At 35.7% G+C, this 15,360-nt stretch overlaps 1 protein-coding gene across 16 annotated transcripts in view; it reads right to left on the reverse strand.

Annotated features, from left to right (window-relative positions):
* The window catches only part of NFIB (nuclear factor I B), a 248,781-nt gene that overhangs the window by 99,227 nt on the left and 134,194 nt on the right, over positions 1-15,360 (reverse strand). For 14 of the 16 annotated variants that reach the window (XR_004443480.1, XM_033237377.1, XM_033237367.1 and 11 more), the window contains exon 3: positions 3,803-3,856. Coding sequence is in view for 13 of the 16 variants with exons in the window: in XM_033237377.1 (XP_033093268.1) it covers positions 3,803-3,856 (54 nt within the window). In the remaining 3 variants the exon portion in view is untranslated. Of the gene's footprint in view, positions 1-3,802; positions 3,857-4,733; positions 4,873-15,360 lie in introns of those variants that run through there. The other 2 variants (XM_033237379.1, XM_033237378.1) reach the window with 1 other exon arrangement.

Consider the following 15,360-nt stretch of genomic DNA (forward strand, 5'->3'; position numbering starts at 1 on the left):
ACTTAGAAGCAAAAATCTGAATTCTAGATTGCTATGGTTTCCTTGGATTTTACCCATTCTGGCATTAGGCAAGTGATTGAGATTGGGAAATCTTAAAGATCATAGTCCAAAGAATGTAGACACACAAAATAATAAAGCAAGTCAAAGCTAATTTCCAAAGATTACAACCCAATCAATCACACATTTCCAAAAAGTAGCAGTGGAGTTTTTAATTATTAAAGGTAAAAAGAGATTCACGTCTAAATCCCAAAATTAATGGTTTACCCTCATTTGGTCCACAAGAGTTGTTTGCTATAGCCGAGAGAGGACATTTTTAGTTCTATTGCTCAGGAGGGATTAACTTGTTAAAAGAAAAAAAAAAAAGTTAATATAAATATATAACTTCTGACTCTATCATAAACAAGGCAAATGTATATCCCTAGAAAAATGAAGTGCTTAGCGCGTCTCAGCCAAAATTGCAATGCCATGTCCCTAGGTGCTATCTGTGTTATAGAGAACCTTCACTATGAAAAGATTATGGTGCCCATCCCTGCCATATAACAAAGAATGCAAACAAAATATTAAGTCACAAATAATTTAAAGAAATACCATAAAGGCTACTTAAAAGCTCTATAAAATGACAAATGACAAAAAAAATTTAAATATTTTATAAAATAATATCAAATATTCCTTCTTCCGAAAATGTGTTGCCTTTGTTGCTTGTGCTTAAATACTAATTCCAATAGAGAAACTCAAGGTAAGAACTAAAGGCCTATCTGTAGATGTCCATACTATAGTTTGAAGAGCTTTAGGGTCACCCTTCAGAAGTTCTAAGTCAGCAAGGAAGTAGTCTCAAAGTCAGACATTCAAGTCTGATGCTGGAGAAAAACCAAGCCAGAGAAGGTGTTAAGTTTGTGGGTAGGCATAGGTATCTGCACTTACAGGATGATTGGATGGGATTCCACCTTCAAGTCAACAGTGGGGAACAGATTTCAAAGAGCCTATACCTCCAAAAGGGCTTGAATTTTTGCCATCTCTTCCCAAGTCGTTGGGGAATAAACACAAGAATAGATGGCAGCAATTTCCATGGGTTGCACATCTCCCAGTGGAAAACTACCAGCGAAAAGAAAGTGTTGGCATTCAAGGTGATCTTTTTCAAAAGCTTAGCTTGTATTTGGTATAACAATTCAAGCAGCAAAGTGATTTGATTGTTTCATTGCTTGTGGTGGTAGACTGAATTTTCTCATAAATGGATTGTGCCTTCTCAAGATACTGAATCTCAGTTTTGGAGATTTCATATATTGGCCAAGGCCAGAATACAGAGACAAAAAGAGCTTCCTAAAGATAAATTATGTCCTAAAACACCAAATATGCTTATATTTATAAAACAAGCTTTTGATAGAAAGTATAATTTATACCAATTGACTACAAAACAAAAAACTTAATAAGTTCTAGTTGTTCACATTAAAAATTAGAAAACAATTTATAGTCTAGGTTTAATTTATTTCAAAGTATTACAAAACAAACTCATAAGCTCATAAAAAATTCTTTAATAATGTCTATCGTTAAGTCCAAAACAAAATTCCTTAATAAGCCTTATGGTTGAGTTCATAGTATTACAATACACAAAACATATTAAAATGAATATTTTACTTTCTGGGTAATCAAATAAAATTCTAATTACATTCCATTTAAGTTGGATATAATGTGTATTTTATTACATTCTGGCTCTAAAAAACTAGAATTGATGTATGATTTACGTATATACAATTTTCAACTAATCATAAAATGTATTTATCTGTAGCATCCCAGTTTCAGGACATAGTCTCAAAAAGGTTTGAGTTCCAAGGAAAATTTAAAAGGGAAAAAAAAATTAGAGATGTTCTACCTTGATTGTTTCTGTTTGCCATGTTACATGCAAACAGAGAAATAAAGAGATACTACATTCAATGAAGCAAAAATGAAATTTTAACCAAGCTTCTTGACAAATATTGAAAAATCGAATGATGTTACATAACTATTCAAGGATTATTTATTCAGCTCAAGTAGAGAACGGTTTTAGGTGAGTATAATTCCTTCTGTACATGTTCAGAAATGCACTTCAAACAATAACTACTATATTAATTTCAAATCAAGCTTTCCTTCAAATGCAGAAAACATATCCGTCGTTTAGTCCAACTTATAATAGCTATCAACTCTTTTTCCACCAAAGGTTCCCCTCTACTCCCACCTCATTCTTTGTAAGATGAGTAAGGAGACTTTTAAAAAATGTTCGGATAAAATTCATTTTGTCTACCATGCAACACATGGAAAATATCAGTTAATTAAACAGGAAAAAATATTTGTAAAGTTAAAAGACCCTATAAGTTAATGAAATATTCTGAACTTCAGAAAAGTTTTGAGAAAATTTCTTATATTCTAAATAGCCTTTTTGGAAAGATAACTAAAATAATATAAATCCTCCATTCACACCCAACAAAATAAAATAAATGTAACTGGGAATTACATTTTAAATTGTTCATTTTTAATGTTTTGCTCTCAATGTATAGTAATATTTAAATGATTTATGAAGAAAATGACAAATCAACTTAGCATACATTTTTAAACCTGCGTTTAATTAGGACTTTTTATCTTTGAAGTGTATACTACTTTTGTCAACAATATGATTTTGTACAATACAGAATTAATAAGTATTTGGAAAAAGATAATTTTTCTAAAATAAACAATATAGACAGGACTCAGAAAAATACAATCTGTTTTGATTTTGCATTTTTACTTGTATATCTACTTGCTGTATCTTTCTAAAATCATGTTAAGACAAAATTGGTCTGATATATTTTCTTGCAATTTTGAGGTTCTTCTGGTATTTCAGCCTCACATTAGCTAAGCACAACTTCAAGGAAGATCAAACGATGCAGGACCTAAAAACTAAGTCTACCTGAGGAAACTTTTCCTATTACTTCGTATGAGCTTTTTGGTTTATTTTCAATGAAAAGACAGATGAGATTGTTTGGGGAGATGGGGGGCATGTGTAGCTGGTTCGGGGTTTTTGTGTTTGGTTTTGTTTTTGTTAGTTTATTCTTAGAGCACTCTTTTACTAAAGTCACCAATATAATTCATATTCTTTTAATAATGAAAAACTCCTTGTGCTAGTTTTATCTCACGAGAAAAAACACGGCTCCTAAATCAAAAGCAAAATGCTGTATGTTCAGAGCTATATGAAGACATCCAAGTTATAAAAGCCCATTTTCAGATCTGGAACAACTTCTGAAAACAAAGAGGGTATTTGGGATACCTTACGCTACAGAAAAAAAAATTCCTGCTTTCATTATTTCCTGATTCTGGAGATCCAATAAAAACCTTATGGAATAAAATGTCTTGCAAAAATCCTTCAGTGAAAACATAACCAACCACTCCCACCCCCAACCCCCTTTAAAGTAATGAGAGTTGGTAAACTATAATTACAGTATGAAAATGTTTACATTTTCTTATGAGTTTTAAAAGAAATATTAAAAGATTCATTGGCTTTTCAAACAGCAATTATTTTAGCACCTAAAAGATACACAACTAAAATATATGCATATTTATTTTCAAAGAAACACCAACAAAAATTAAAACATTGGTGATTAGGTAAATACTGATGACGCCAATATAAAAGTATTTGCCACTGCAAAGGGCCTAAGCACAATCACATCTTGTCCCGATCATACCTGCCTGCCAGAACAAAATAGGCAGCTGACCAATCATGGGGTGTTTATCTATACAGTGGTACCTTTGTTCTCCAACAATGTCAGATTGCAAACGTCCTGGAACACATATTTACCTGGAGGATTCTTGGCAGGATCATTGTGGCTTGGACTTCCTGATTGTCCAGAATCTGTAAAGAAATCACAGAAAATGTTTTCTTTTTAATTTGTTTTGAAAGAATTTCACAATCCTCAAGGGACTTGGAAAAAAATGTTTAAGGTATAAAAACGAAGGTGAGTGCTTAAATAAAATATACTTTCCCAAGCCTTTTGATAGAAACATTTTAGTCATCCAACTAGAGAAATGCATATACATATTTCTATGTCAAAAGGAAAAGACAAGTATTGGTCTACAGTTTTCTTGGGCTAGAGCAAGGTTTTTTTGAAACAAAAGATCTGGCTACAAAGCCACTGAAGACGGTTTGAAGGTTAGGCAAATACTGAGGCCTGCCAGTAGCAATATGAAATAAAGCAGATATATTCTCTTAAAAATGCAATCTGAGTGTAATTAAACATGCATTTAAAAGCCTGAAAGTATGTTTTTATTCAATGAGTAAAATACACAGAAATGAGAGTCCGCTTTTCCAGGATTTCACACATAAGTACACATACCCACTCCAATAATCCCCCAACCTACTGGATCCAGGCCCAGATTTGTCTATATCCCATAATAGCAATCGATTTGCAAACACCAAGAAAAGCATAAATTACTAGGTAGAAACCAACATGGCTTTGTGGAGAGCAAATGGTTGGATCAATTTAATTTCCAACCATGACAGATGGACAGACTTTGCAGATAAGGAGGAAGAGATCAATGTCGTATATCTGAATTTCCTACCCCATATTATTTCTCATTGATGCTACAGAAAGAAACGTGGAAGATATACAACTGTTAGGCAACATGTCTTTCTGGACTGATCTGACACTGTTGTGTTTTGCTCACTCCTCTTCCCTCTTTGTCCCCTCTGCATTTATCTGTGTCATTTGCCCATATTATTATACACTTACTTGCAAGTTGCTTTGTAATCTTCTTTTATTGGTTCTAGCATTTAAGTTTTGTCTCCCCAACTAAATTGCATATTCCTAAGCAGAGGCAGAGATTCTGTCTACTTCTTTTGTGTCTTCCTCAGTGTGCTGTTCATGGCTGTGAATGCACTAGGCTTGCAGTAAACGCCAGAGGAATGGATGGCTCAGCTCCAGCAGGCTCTTTGCTTGCCTAGAAAAGGCAATTTTGAACTTGATAATGAATTTCAACAAAATTTGATAGGTGGGGCACAAATGACAGTTCTGTCATATACTGCCATATACTGACAAGTCTCTTCCCCCAAACCTTGCCATTATACTTGAGCCAAGAAAGTGATTTGGTTAAGCAGGAAAATCATATGCTGGTTTTTTTATCGGGGTTATTCTGTCCTTTCAGGTAAGTGATTAACATACTGAAACTGCTGCTTCTACTATTAAATGTAAGAACATCCTGTTAGTTTCTTCTCATATAAAACCTGGTTATTTATTTCTGCCCTTTGCCTCATGCCTGTTAGCTTAGATATAATGCTGAGATCAGAATTTTACCCCTTCATCCCATTTCCTTAATTGTCTTTTTGGTTTTATTCTAGAACAGATCTCACGAAATCTTAGCAAGCATATTTAGTGATTCCCACATTTTCCTCCAATTGTTTCCTGATTTCTCAAAATGAAAGTAAAGAAACTAGAAATGACCACTCTTCATCTGGCTCGAGTCTCCTGAAGACTGTCAGAGAGCTGAGAATACTCTAAAAATCCCATCTCCCATGAAGTCCTCTTATTACTTTTTCTGAAATCAAGGCAAGATTCAGTGACTTATAAACTAGAAGATCAATCTTCTTCATTCTACATTCCTATAAAAAAAGTGGTACAATATGGGCCACTTTCCAGGCCTGGAGTATGATAGCTACATAAAAATGATAAATCATAACTTTTTGCTATAGCATCAGCTATTTTTCCCTTGAGTCCCTCTGACAAATGTCTCTCAGCATTGGTACTACATTCCAGTTTAATTTCTCAAGTGATTCTAACACTTTTTAGGAATTCCTACTTATGTATAATACACCCACTGACCAGAGCCTCCCTATGTTTTATTTTCCCTCCAAAGCTGTCTCACTCTTATGAAGGTTTAGACATGCATCCCTCAGCGTCGCTAATGCCACGCTTGTGATGAAACCTGAGATAGTTAAAGTTGTCACTTCGTTGCAGCAGTCGCCTCATTTCAGGAGTTGTAGACTCTCTGCATGAGCCTTAGCATGTTTAGTTACAGCAACTTCAAAATGGTGCCACAAAACTCTTTTCCATCATCTGTTGCTAAAATTTGGGTTCAGCAGAGAAAAGAACGAAAGTCTCTTCCATTCTTAAGAAAGGATCCAGCTAGAGAAACTCTATTCTTTTCTGCTGTAAATTATTTTTTCTTCTCATTTCCAACAATTGCAGACCAACTTCTTCGACTGAAAAAATATACTTACTAAAAAACCCACAAGCATTTGAGGCAAAGCTGAAGTAGACCCTAAATTTGAGGCACACATTTGCTTTTTGTAGCAATTCCACTTTCTAAAATGATCTGGTGTTTACTGGCACACACAATGACAGACTTTCCTTCATATGCCAAAGCTCATGCCCTCTCATGAAATAAAACAGGGTATACTGTGTCCCAGAAACATAGGAGAGGGCCCTCTCAGTGAGCAAATGACAGAGCATTTACTTTTCAGACTGTAAATTCTAACACTATAATCTACTCTTAACTCTTATGTCACCTTATATTGGTCACTTAATTCCAACTGCTGGAAAAGGAAGTAACCAGGGAGTCGCGGTTGGCAGAGAAACCAGAAATGAACTGTTATTGTGGTTGACTTCAGAGAAAGAATTATTCAGACCACATCTAAACCCCTTCCAATTCACCACCTAGGTCAAATTACTCTATACCCAAAGGTTTTATTTAACCACTTCCATCACTTTGCTCAACACCTCCCACCTCTCTCTCTCTCTCTCTCTCTCTCTCTCTCTCTCTCTCCCTCTCTGTGTGTGTGTGTGTGTGTGTGTGTGTGCGCTTAATATGTTATAGTGAAGCCTGGCTCTGTCCCTCACTAGCGGCATGATCTTGTACAAAATTACTTACTCTTAAGTGTCTTAGAGTCTGGATCTTGAAAACTGCAATAATATTATCTACCTTGTAAAATCATTGCAGATTATACCATATTAAGTACCAAAAGCATTGGGTCAGACACAGTCTATATTATCAGTAAATAAAAGACATTATTAATATTAAGCATAGAGTCACATTAAAAATGATTAATATAGTTAATGGTTTAAACATATTAAAATGAAAAAAAGTATTCACTGTAATGTGGCTCTATGCTTAATGATAACTAACTTTTAGGAAGAAAGGGAGAAAAGGGACATAACTAAGTTCTGTCCATCCCAACACAAGCATCTAAAAATGACTGGTGACTTGACTAAGCATGGAGAAGTGTGCGTCCACCTGAGAAGTCCTGTGTAAATGCTTTCATCCCTCACTCCCCAAAAGGGAGGAGCCCACTGCTGCTTCAAGGCTTTTAGGAGCTGTCATGCTCAAAAGGCAGTAGACAGCAGCCAGTTCATGAAAATTACCTTCCAGAAGGCTGAAGTCTTTGAGGAACAACGCTGCTAAGAGTTGTGAGCTGCCCAGCATACTGGGTCTAGTGTCTGGAAGAAAAAAAATTTTTTTTTTTTTTTTTTGAGACACACTCTTGCTCTATCACCCAGGCTGGAGTCCAGTAGCACTATCTCAGCTCACTGAAGCCTCCACCTCCTGGGTTCAAGCGATTCTTGTACTTCAGCTTCCCGAGCAGCTAGGACTACAGGCGCACACCACCATACCCAGGTAATATTTGTATTTTTTGGTAGAGACGGGGTTTCACCATGTTGGCCAGGCTGGACTCTAACTCCTGGCCTGAAGTGATCCGCCCACCTTGGCCTCCCAAAGTGCTGGGATTACATGTGTGAGCCACCACGCCCAGTTTAGTGTCTGGAAAGATTCTGATGCAGTAGAGAAAAAGAGAGGAGTTTTTGAAGGCAGCCAGCCAAAATCAGTCCTCCCTCATTCCCTTCCACCTCTCATTTTCTCTTCCTTGATCTCAATCTCTATTTTCTATATTTCTGTGTTGTCTCTTTCTGACTTGACTGGGCGTAACGTTGAACTGAAATAAATTTTGTATTACATATTTATGAAAGTTTCATGTTCCCCATTCTTTAAATGTGGATTAAACATATGTTTATTCTTCTAAAAAAAAAAAAAGGTAATGAAGTTACTTCTAAATTATTATCTTTTAAACTTAATCAGTTCCTTCCTCTCCAGGTTAAAGATTCTCCAAGTACAAGAAAAGGTTCACATTTATGCGGGACCCTTACCAACTTTTCAATCCTTTCGTCCACTCCTTTTGTAAAAAGCAGTCAATCTCTCGTGGCTCTTCCAATATCTAAGCTTTACCCGAGGAGTGAGCAGTTTTTTCTAATGACCCCATTTTATGGAAGATCCTGGGATACGTAAGTGATCAAACAGCGTGTCCAAAGTTACAAAGCAACTATTAAAACTTCTGTTCTCTATATGGGCAGCCTATTCAGACACAATACTTCTTGTATTGTTATGATGCAATCCTAAAATAATGTACAGCCAAATGACTTTTCAGTAGTTTAACTGTTTCTGGAAAACTTATCTTCCCCTAACTTCCCTCACCCTTCCCACTATTCACCAATACATTCAAGAATCTTTTTATTAAGCCTTTAGCTACTTTCTATATCTAAGTTGGAAGTAATCATTAGCATCACTGAACTCTATACACTAATTGATGTCTTAAAGAGAGGCCAATTCTACAAATCAAATTTAGTTTGGATTGTCTCCATTAAGCAAAGGAAATTCTAATGTTTTCTGGACAATCTGGTGGAAGCTCTATAAGATGTGTGTTAAATATATATGACAATAAATAAATAATAGCCTGTAAAGTATTTCTTACTGAGCACTAACTTTCTGGAGTAGATACAGTGCAACTATCTGAGGTAAATAAATCATCAAAACTGTCAAAGATTTTTTTGTAGGTCATTAATGTAAGCATCATTCAAATGTAAATCAATTAAGATTTACGCTCATGCCTGTAAATCCCAGCACTTTTGGAGGCCGAGGCAGGCAGATTGTTTGAGGTCAGGAGTTCAACACCAGCCTGGTCAACATGGTGAAACCCTGTCTCTACCAAAAAATACAAAAAAGTAGCTGGGTGTGGTGGCACACACCTGTAATCCCAGCTACTTGAGAGGCTGAGACATGAGAATTGCTTGAACCTGGGAGGTGCAGGTTGCAGTGAGCCAAGATCAGCTCATGTATTCCAAACACTCGGTAATGTTTGGAACACAGTAAGTGCTCCATAATGCTTATTAAATTTATATTTAATTTACAATAATGATCTTTAAATATTGTTTTTAAAAAAGAATACACACTCTATGCCATGTAGAAGTTCAGAGGCTGCCTGAAGAGACGGAAATATACAAATTAAAAAATACACAAATCAAGAGGGGACAGATGATTCTTCCTAGGAAGGGTAGGCAAAGGCATATCATAAAAGATATCAAAAGAAGGTGACCTTAGGAACAATGCCATGAAAAAATGACCTGATTTCCTACCTTTCTAAGACATAGTTCACTCTTTTACCAAGATGATCTTTATAAGACCCAAAACTGATTAAGCTAAACATCTGCTAAAACCTTTACATATATTCTGAAACTAGTATGCCATTCGTGGCACCTTGATCTGGCCTCCATCAGCACCTGGGTCATCCTGTAGCCTTTTGGTTCCTTGTGTGTCTCCTTCATTTGATGTCTCCAAGTCTGTGCATAATGTTCCCCCGTTTTTCTCCCTGAACTCCCCCATGGTGAGGTCATCCCCTTTAGATCCTCAACAATATGACATGAGGTCTACTGCCCTATTTAGCCTTATATAGCCCTAATCTTTGGGATAAGGCCTGGCACATTTGGTTGAGTCAAATGAACAGAAAACCATCAGTCTATAAACTATGAAAGTGCACAAAAAAGAAAGACAAAGCATACCGTTCTGTGTAAAATCACACATTAGAAGTCAAACAGATAAATTTCTTGTGGCAAGCCAGGGAAAGAGACACACAATTCCCAGGGCTAAGTCTCCCAGCCTAATGTAAGGCTCAGTCCTACTTCCCAACTTCCTGAAGAAATATTTGGAAAAAGATAGGGTGGCTAAGACGTACTATTTTGAGTCAGAAATTATTTTTTGTCCATCTCCTATAAAGAGAAGAAACCTTTGGTGAAGGTCCAGGTCCCTACTTTGCAAGCACTGGGCCAAGAAAGTTTTAATGACCTTTATACATAAACTTTCTACTCCTAGATGAAATTTCTTTTAGGAACTCTTTTTATTCTCTGACACCATAGCTTGAGGATCAACAGAAAAAGATAACTGGAGAAGCATAATTTTAATTTATAATGATTTTGGAGCAAAGAAGGAGCTGTACAAGGTGAGTTTTCAGGTCCCCTGTGGCTCTAAAATTCTATGATTCCATAACAATATAGCTTTTATATCAAGGGATATCAGAGGAGTAAATGAAACCCACACTGTAACCTATTAACCTACAGACAGCCTCTTGCTAGAACTAAACGTAGTCATCATGTCATAAAGGGCCCCTTTGTCATAGTCCTTTGCCTTAAGCAGGTGAAGAAATAGCCCATTGTCAATGAAAGAATACCATGAGATTTTTTAAGGCTTAGAACAGTCTCTTTCTTTCTCTCTAAAACATTATTAATTGATAATATAACAGTATATTTTTACAATTAAGTATATAGCATGCCAGAAACAAGATGTAACAGGTAAGAAACAAAAGCTTGAGGGAAGGAATACAAATGCATGTATTTTATAGTAGGGGAATAAAAAAGTAAAACAAAAACATCTGTATTATTAAGGGTAATGGAGAGCAAACTATTCTCCTTGGGTCAAACCTTCTCTCTCTTCCCCTCTCTCTGTCCAAAGTTTTCTACCATACCCTTTGCAGTTTACTGTCTCCCATGACTGATTCTTTGAGATTTATAGCACATTAACTTTCCATAATCACAATTCTTATTACATAATTTGGCTTTTTTTTTCTAGCACAGTTAAAACACTAGGCAGCTTCAGTTTTAATGGAAGATTGCTTCATTGCTTTGGGTGACATAAAATTATAGTTTTACATTATTTTATTTTCTATTAGATGTGTATTAAAATAAGACAACGAAAGAACACAGGAAAACTGAGTGTTTTCCTTGCCTCTCGTAAGCATGTAAATATTTGGGAAATGGTTTCTCTCTCTCTCTCTCCCTCCCTCCTTCATGCTTCTCTCTCTCTCTCTCTCTCTCTCTGCATGTGTGCGTGTGTGAGAGAAAGTGTGTGCCTGTGTCTTCCTTTATCTCTCTGTCTCCCTCTGCTTCTGTCTCTCTGTCTCTCTGTCTCTTTTCAACAGGGCATTAAATTATTTGGAGTCCACTTCACTGCAAAACTTGGTTAACAAGCTGTACATGGGAAGTTTTAACTTTATCACTTTGTTAATGGAATCCCTGACCTTGTTTTTTTTTTTTTTTTAAGTGAATCTGTACTCCTCCTAAACCCAGTTCTGAGCAATAAGAGAAATTAGACCTCTCTGCATATTTTGGCAGAACCAAAATAACATTTGGGAGATGCAGTTTCCTGCATATTTTAAACCATTTACTATTTTACATTTGAAGGCCTGTATCTTCAGATCCCTCTTTCTGTTGGTTAACATTGGTTTTAAAATATATGTTGGATTTAGCAAAACGCATAGTTTAAAAAGATGTTGCTACATTTAAGATCTTCACGATAAAATAATTTCATTAACCAAAGAAAACTATAGAACAAGAGAGTAGATATTTCGCTCCTGAACATTCCACTTGTTTTATCATTAAGCTTTCTTTTAAAGAGCCACTTTTTGGCTTAACAAGGAGATTAGGTTCAAAGCGTCATATCCCAAGGATTAAAATAAGGATTTGTTAAGGCTCAAGACTCAAATTTGTCCACAGGGAATTAACTGAAAAACATAGGCCACTGAAATTTAAGGTAGAAAAAAAAATCATACATCAAAAATCACATATCAAAAAAAAAAAATCAAATCAAACCATTCGACCACAGGGGACTACTAATGAAACTCCTGCAAATATGAAACCCCTGCACAAAAAGCGTTAAATCTGCCAACATCTCTGACCAGAGCGCTGTGGTACTTCATTAAGTAGCACCAACCCACACCCCCAACAATGGGAAGCTAGGATAATCGTATCTGACCTTTCTGCCCCACCCTAAGATTAAGTTCAATGACTTTCTACTGATCTAGGGATTGAGTGAACCAAACGTCATAATCAGGATCACCTACAGTTCTTGCTTTTGAAGGCTTTAACCTATAGAATGCAAAAACACCGTACTGGTCATTATCAAGATTGCTGACTTTCTACAGTGTGTTTTCAATTAAGTAAATAAAATGTGGTAATTAAATCAAGATTACATAATATGTTTTTGATTTGTAATCTTATTTAAATTAATTAACTGACTCAATCCTTGCTTAGTTTTTAAACTGGTCGAGTTAAGGAAAGAGTCCCTGGGAACAAATCCAGTTTTCTATCTTTAAAAACAAGGCACAGCAATCTGGCAGACTTAAAAATATATATTAAATGCACCGGCATAATGTATATACAGAGGCAAGGGTGCTAATGTAGAGGAGAGAAGAGTTTTATGGCATGATTCTGACTAAAAGAAATAGCTCTCGCACTAGAGAGAAATAAACTAAAACATTATTTATTCAAAACATTTCTTTTCGAATTTTATGAAGATTGCATATTTGTTGGAAGCAAAACATTTCCAGCTGTATTTTAAGTTTCTGAAGAGAGTTGTAAGATTTATAATCTTTCATAAATGCTGCCCATATCTTATAATATTAGATGAACACGCCACTGCGTACTTTGAGGAACAATTTGCCAATGCAGTTTGCCACATGAAAATAATAAAGTCCTTTCCAAAACCCAGCCAGATCCAGTAGGAAAAGAGGAGATGAATGTTCTGTCTTTGCAATCTGGGAGACATTTTGGATTTCAGCTATACTATGTAATACACATTTTTTTTTTCCCCTTGGAAACCAAGAAACCTGCATTTTACAGCAAGGTATGTAGTGCAAAGAAAATGTTGGTGAAATAGGAATCTGGAAATGAAAACCAGAATGTCATCAGACTTAAGAACATAATCATGGAGGCAAATTGAAAAATCAATGCAGAATTTCAACATAAACCAAATGCAATGTTTATGATTCTATTAGTCTTAAATTTTTCTCTTAAAAGGAAAGCATAGAAAAATAAGTGCTGTTTTACCTCCAAAGTCCTGAACAGCATTTATGTTACTACCTAGCACCATGACTTACACATGTGGTTTATCCTAGAGTCTTCACGCATTATTCTAAATCCCACACATACAACACTCCTGTGTACACATGACCCCTCTGTGCTATGTCATTTCATGTATTTTCCCCAAAACTTAATATATCTAGGTTAAAATCAGACGTAAGATTTTCTAATATTTCATTGGCAATCTTTCTTCTCAGGGAGCAGGACGTGTTCTCTCCAAACTGTCTGGAGAGTCAGGACTCCCGGGTTCTATTCGGCAACTGCCAAGCGCTTGTATGCTGACCCTAAGCAAACCATTTCACGCACAAATCAGTTTTCACCTTGCCCAGTCGCAACTAGTTAAGAAAAGGTAAGAGTTTAGTCTTAGTTGTTTTCAAAGGAATTAGAAATAATAGGAAAAAAAATAATTTCATAAAACAGTGAAATATGTACAAGTATTTTTGTGGAAAAAGGCTATGAGATATATATATTTAATGTACTTTAAGGTTTAATTAGTACTCCTCCTCCTCCAAAAAAAAACCAAAATCCCCACCTAGTTGGTTGCACTGCCCCTTGTAAACACTGACAACACAGGTAATTGAAGGACTGACTGGGTTAGAGTGCAACTCTTCTGCTACATTTTAAAATCCATGGGGTCAAGAAACATGTGAGCCTTATTTACTGCCCTAGCATATTCCTGGCACACAGTAGATGCTCAATCAATATGTGTTGAATGACTAACCACGGTTTTACAGAGAACAAGATGATGACTGGTAGCACTTAAAACAGTTCATCTTCCTTAAATTACAAACAAACTGCCAGTAATGCCAAGCATAACTTTTAGTTTTTGCTTATTATGTACATATATTCTAATTATTAAGTTTCTACAACCTCTCTACAAATACAAATGTAGTGATTGACTCAATGACCAAAAAGTCGTATTCGTATTTTGTAATTGCTCATTTTTTCACAGGCATATGCTCCTAAAAAATTTTTAATTGGATACAGATTTATCTATTATGTTAGCTAAAAAGATACTTTGCCAAATCATTAAAATGTTTATGTCTATATCATTATGTGAGCTTAGAGAGAAGAAACTGGATGGGTTTTTTATATCTTACGTTACTTACATGTGATTAATAACCAGTCCTTGTTTTATTATTAAATTATGGCTCTTAAGTCTGTGATAATATATTCATATAAAAATAAATGTATATATTTAATCTCAAGATGCATAACAATTAACTGGATAACAGAGTAAGATGACGCATAGCATACTTTCTATCAAAGTAAAGTAGATTTGTATGTGGGGTATTCATTATTGCTTCTGTTCATAAAATAACTTTATCATAATATTAGAGGGAAAAAATCAGATAAGTCATTTGATGAACAGGAAGCTTGCTGATGTGGCAGATAATAGTATTAAATGTCCTAACAGTTCCTTTATAAGTGGTTCAAAGAACTTCTGTCCCCATGTTTTCAAGGCAAAAGCTAATTTACCAGGAATAAAACTATTTGAATAATGCATCATTGAACCAACATTTTGGAAAAGGGATAAAATGAGGAAAGAAATGAGAAGACAGTAACTTCCTCTTGCAAATTAAAACTGTGCATGCAAAGAAAGGAACTCAATTATACTGATAAAACAAAAACAAAAAATAGCTAACATGATTTCCCTTTTTTTAAAACAGAAGGTGAAGAATATTCTAACAAATGAAATAATGTGTTTGAAAGAACTTTGAAAACTTTACAGGCTCACAGAGACATGAAGATAGGGCATTTTGTGGGGCAATATTCTTTCAAACAGTCATTTTAAGATAATAGTTTAAAATACAGATAATCCTGGCCAGGCACTGTGGCAATGCCTGTAATCCCAACACTATGGGAGGCTGAGGTGGGTGGATCACCTGAGGTCAGGAGTTCAAGACCAGCCTGGCCAACATAATGAAATTCCATCTCTACTAAAAATACAATAATTAACTGGGCATGGTGGTGGGTGCCTGTAGCCCCAGCTACTTGGGAGGCTGAGGTGGGAGGATCACCTGAGGTCAGGAGTTCAAGATCACCTGGCCAACATGGTGAAACTCCATCTCTACTAAAAATACAATAATTAGCTGGGCTTAGCAGTGGGTGCCTGTAGTTCCAGCTACTTGGGAGGCTGAGGTGGAAGGATTATTTGAGCCCTGGAGGTTGAGGCTGCAATGAG

This window comes from Trachypithecus francoisi, unplaced genomic scaffold (assembly GCF_009764315.1).
Source record: "Trachypithecus francoisi isolate TF-2019V2 unplaced genomic scaffold, Tfra_2.0 Lachesis_group16, whole genome shotgun sequence".
NCBI lineage: Eukaryota > Metazoa > Chordata > Mammalia > Primates > Cercopithecidae > Trachypithecus > Trachypithecus francoisi.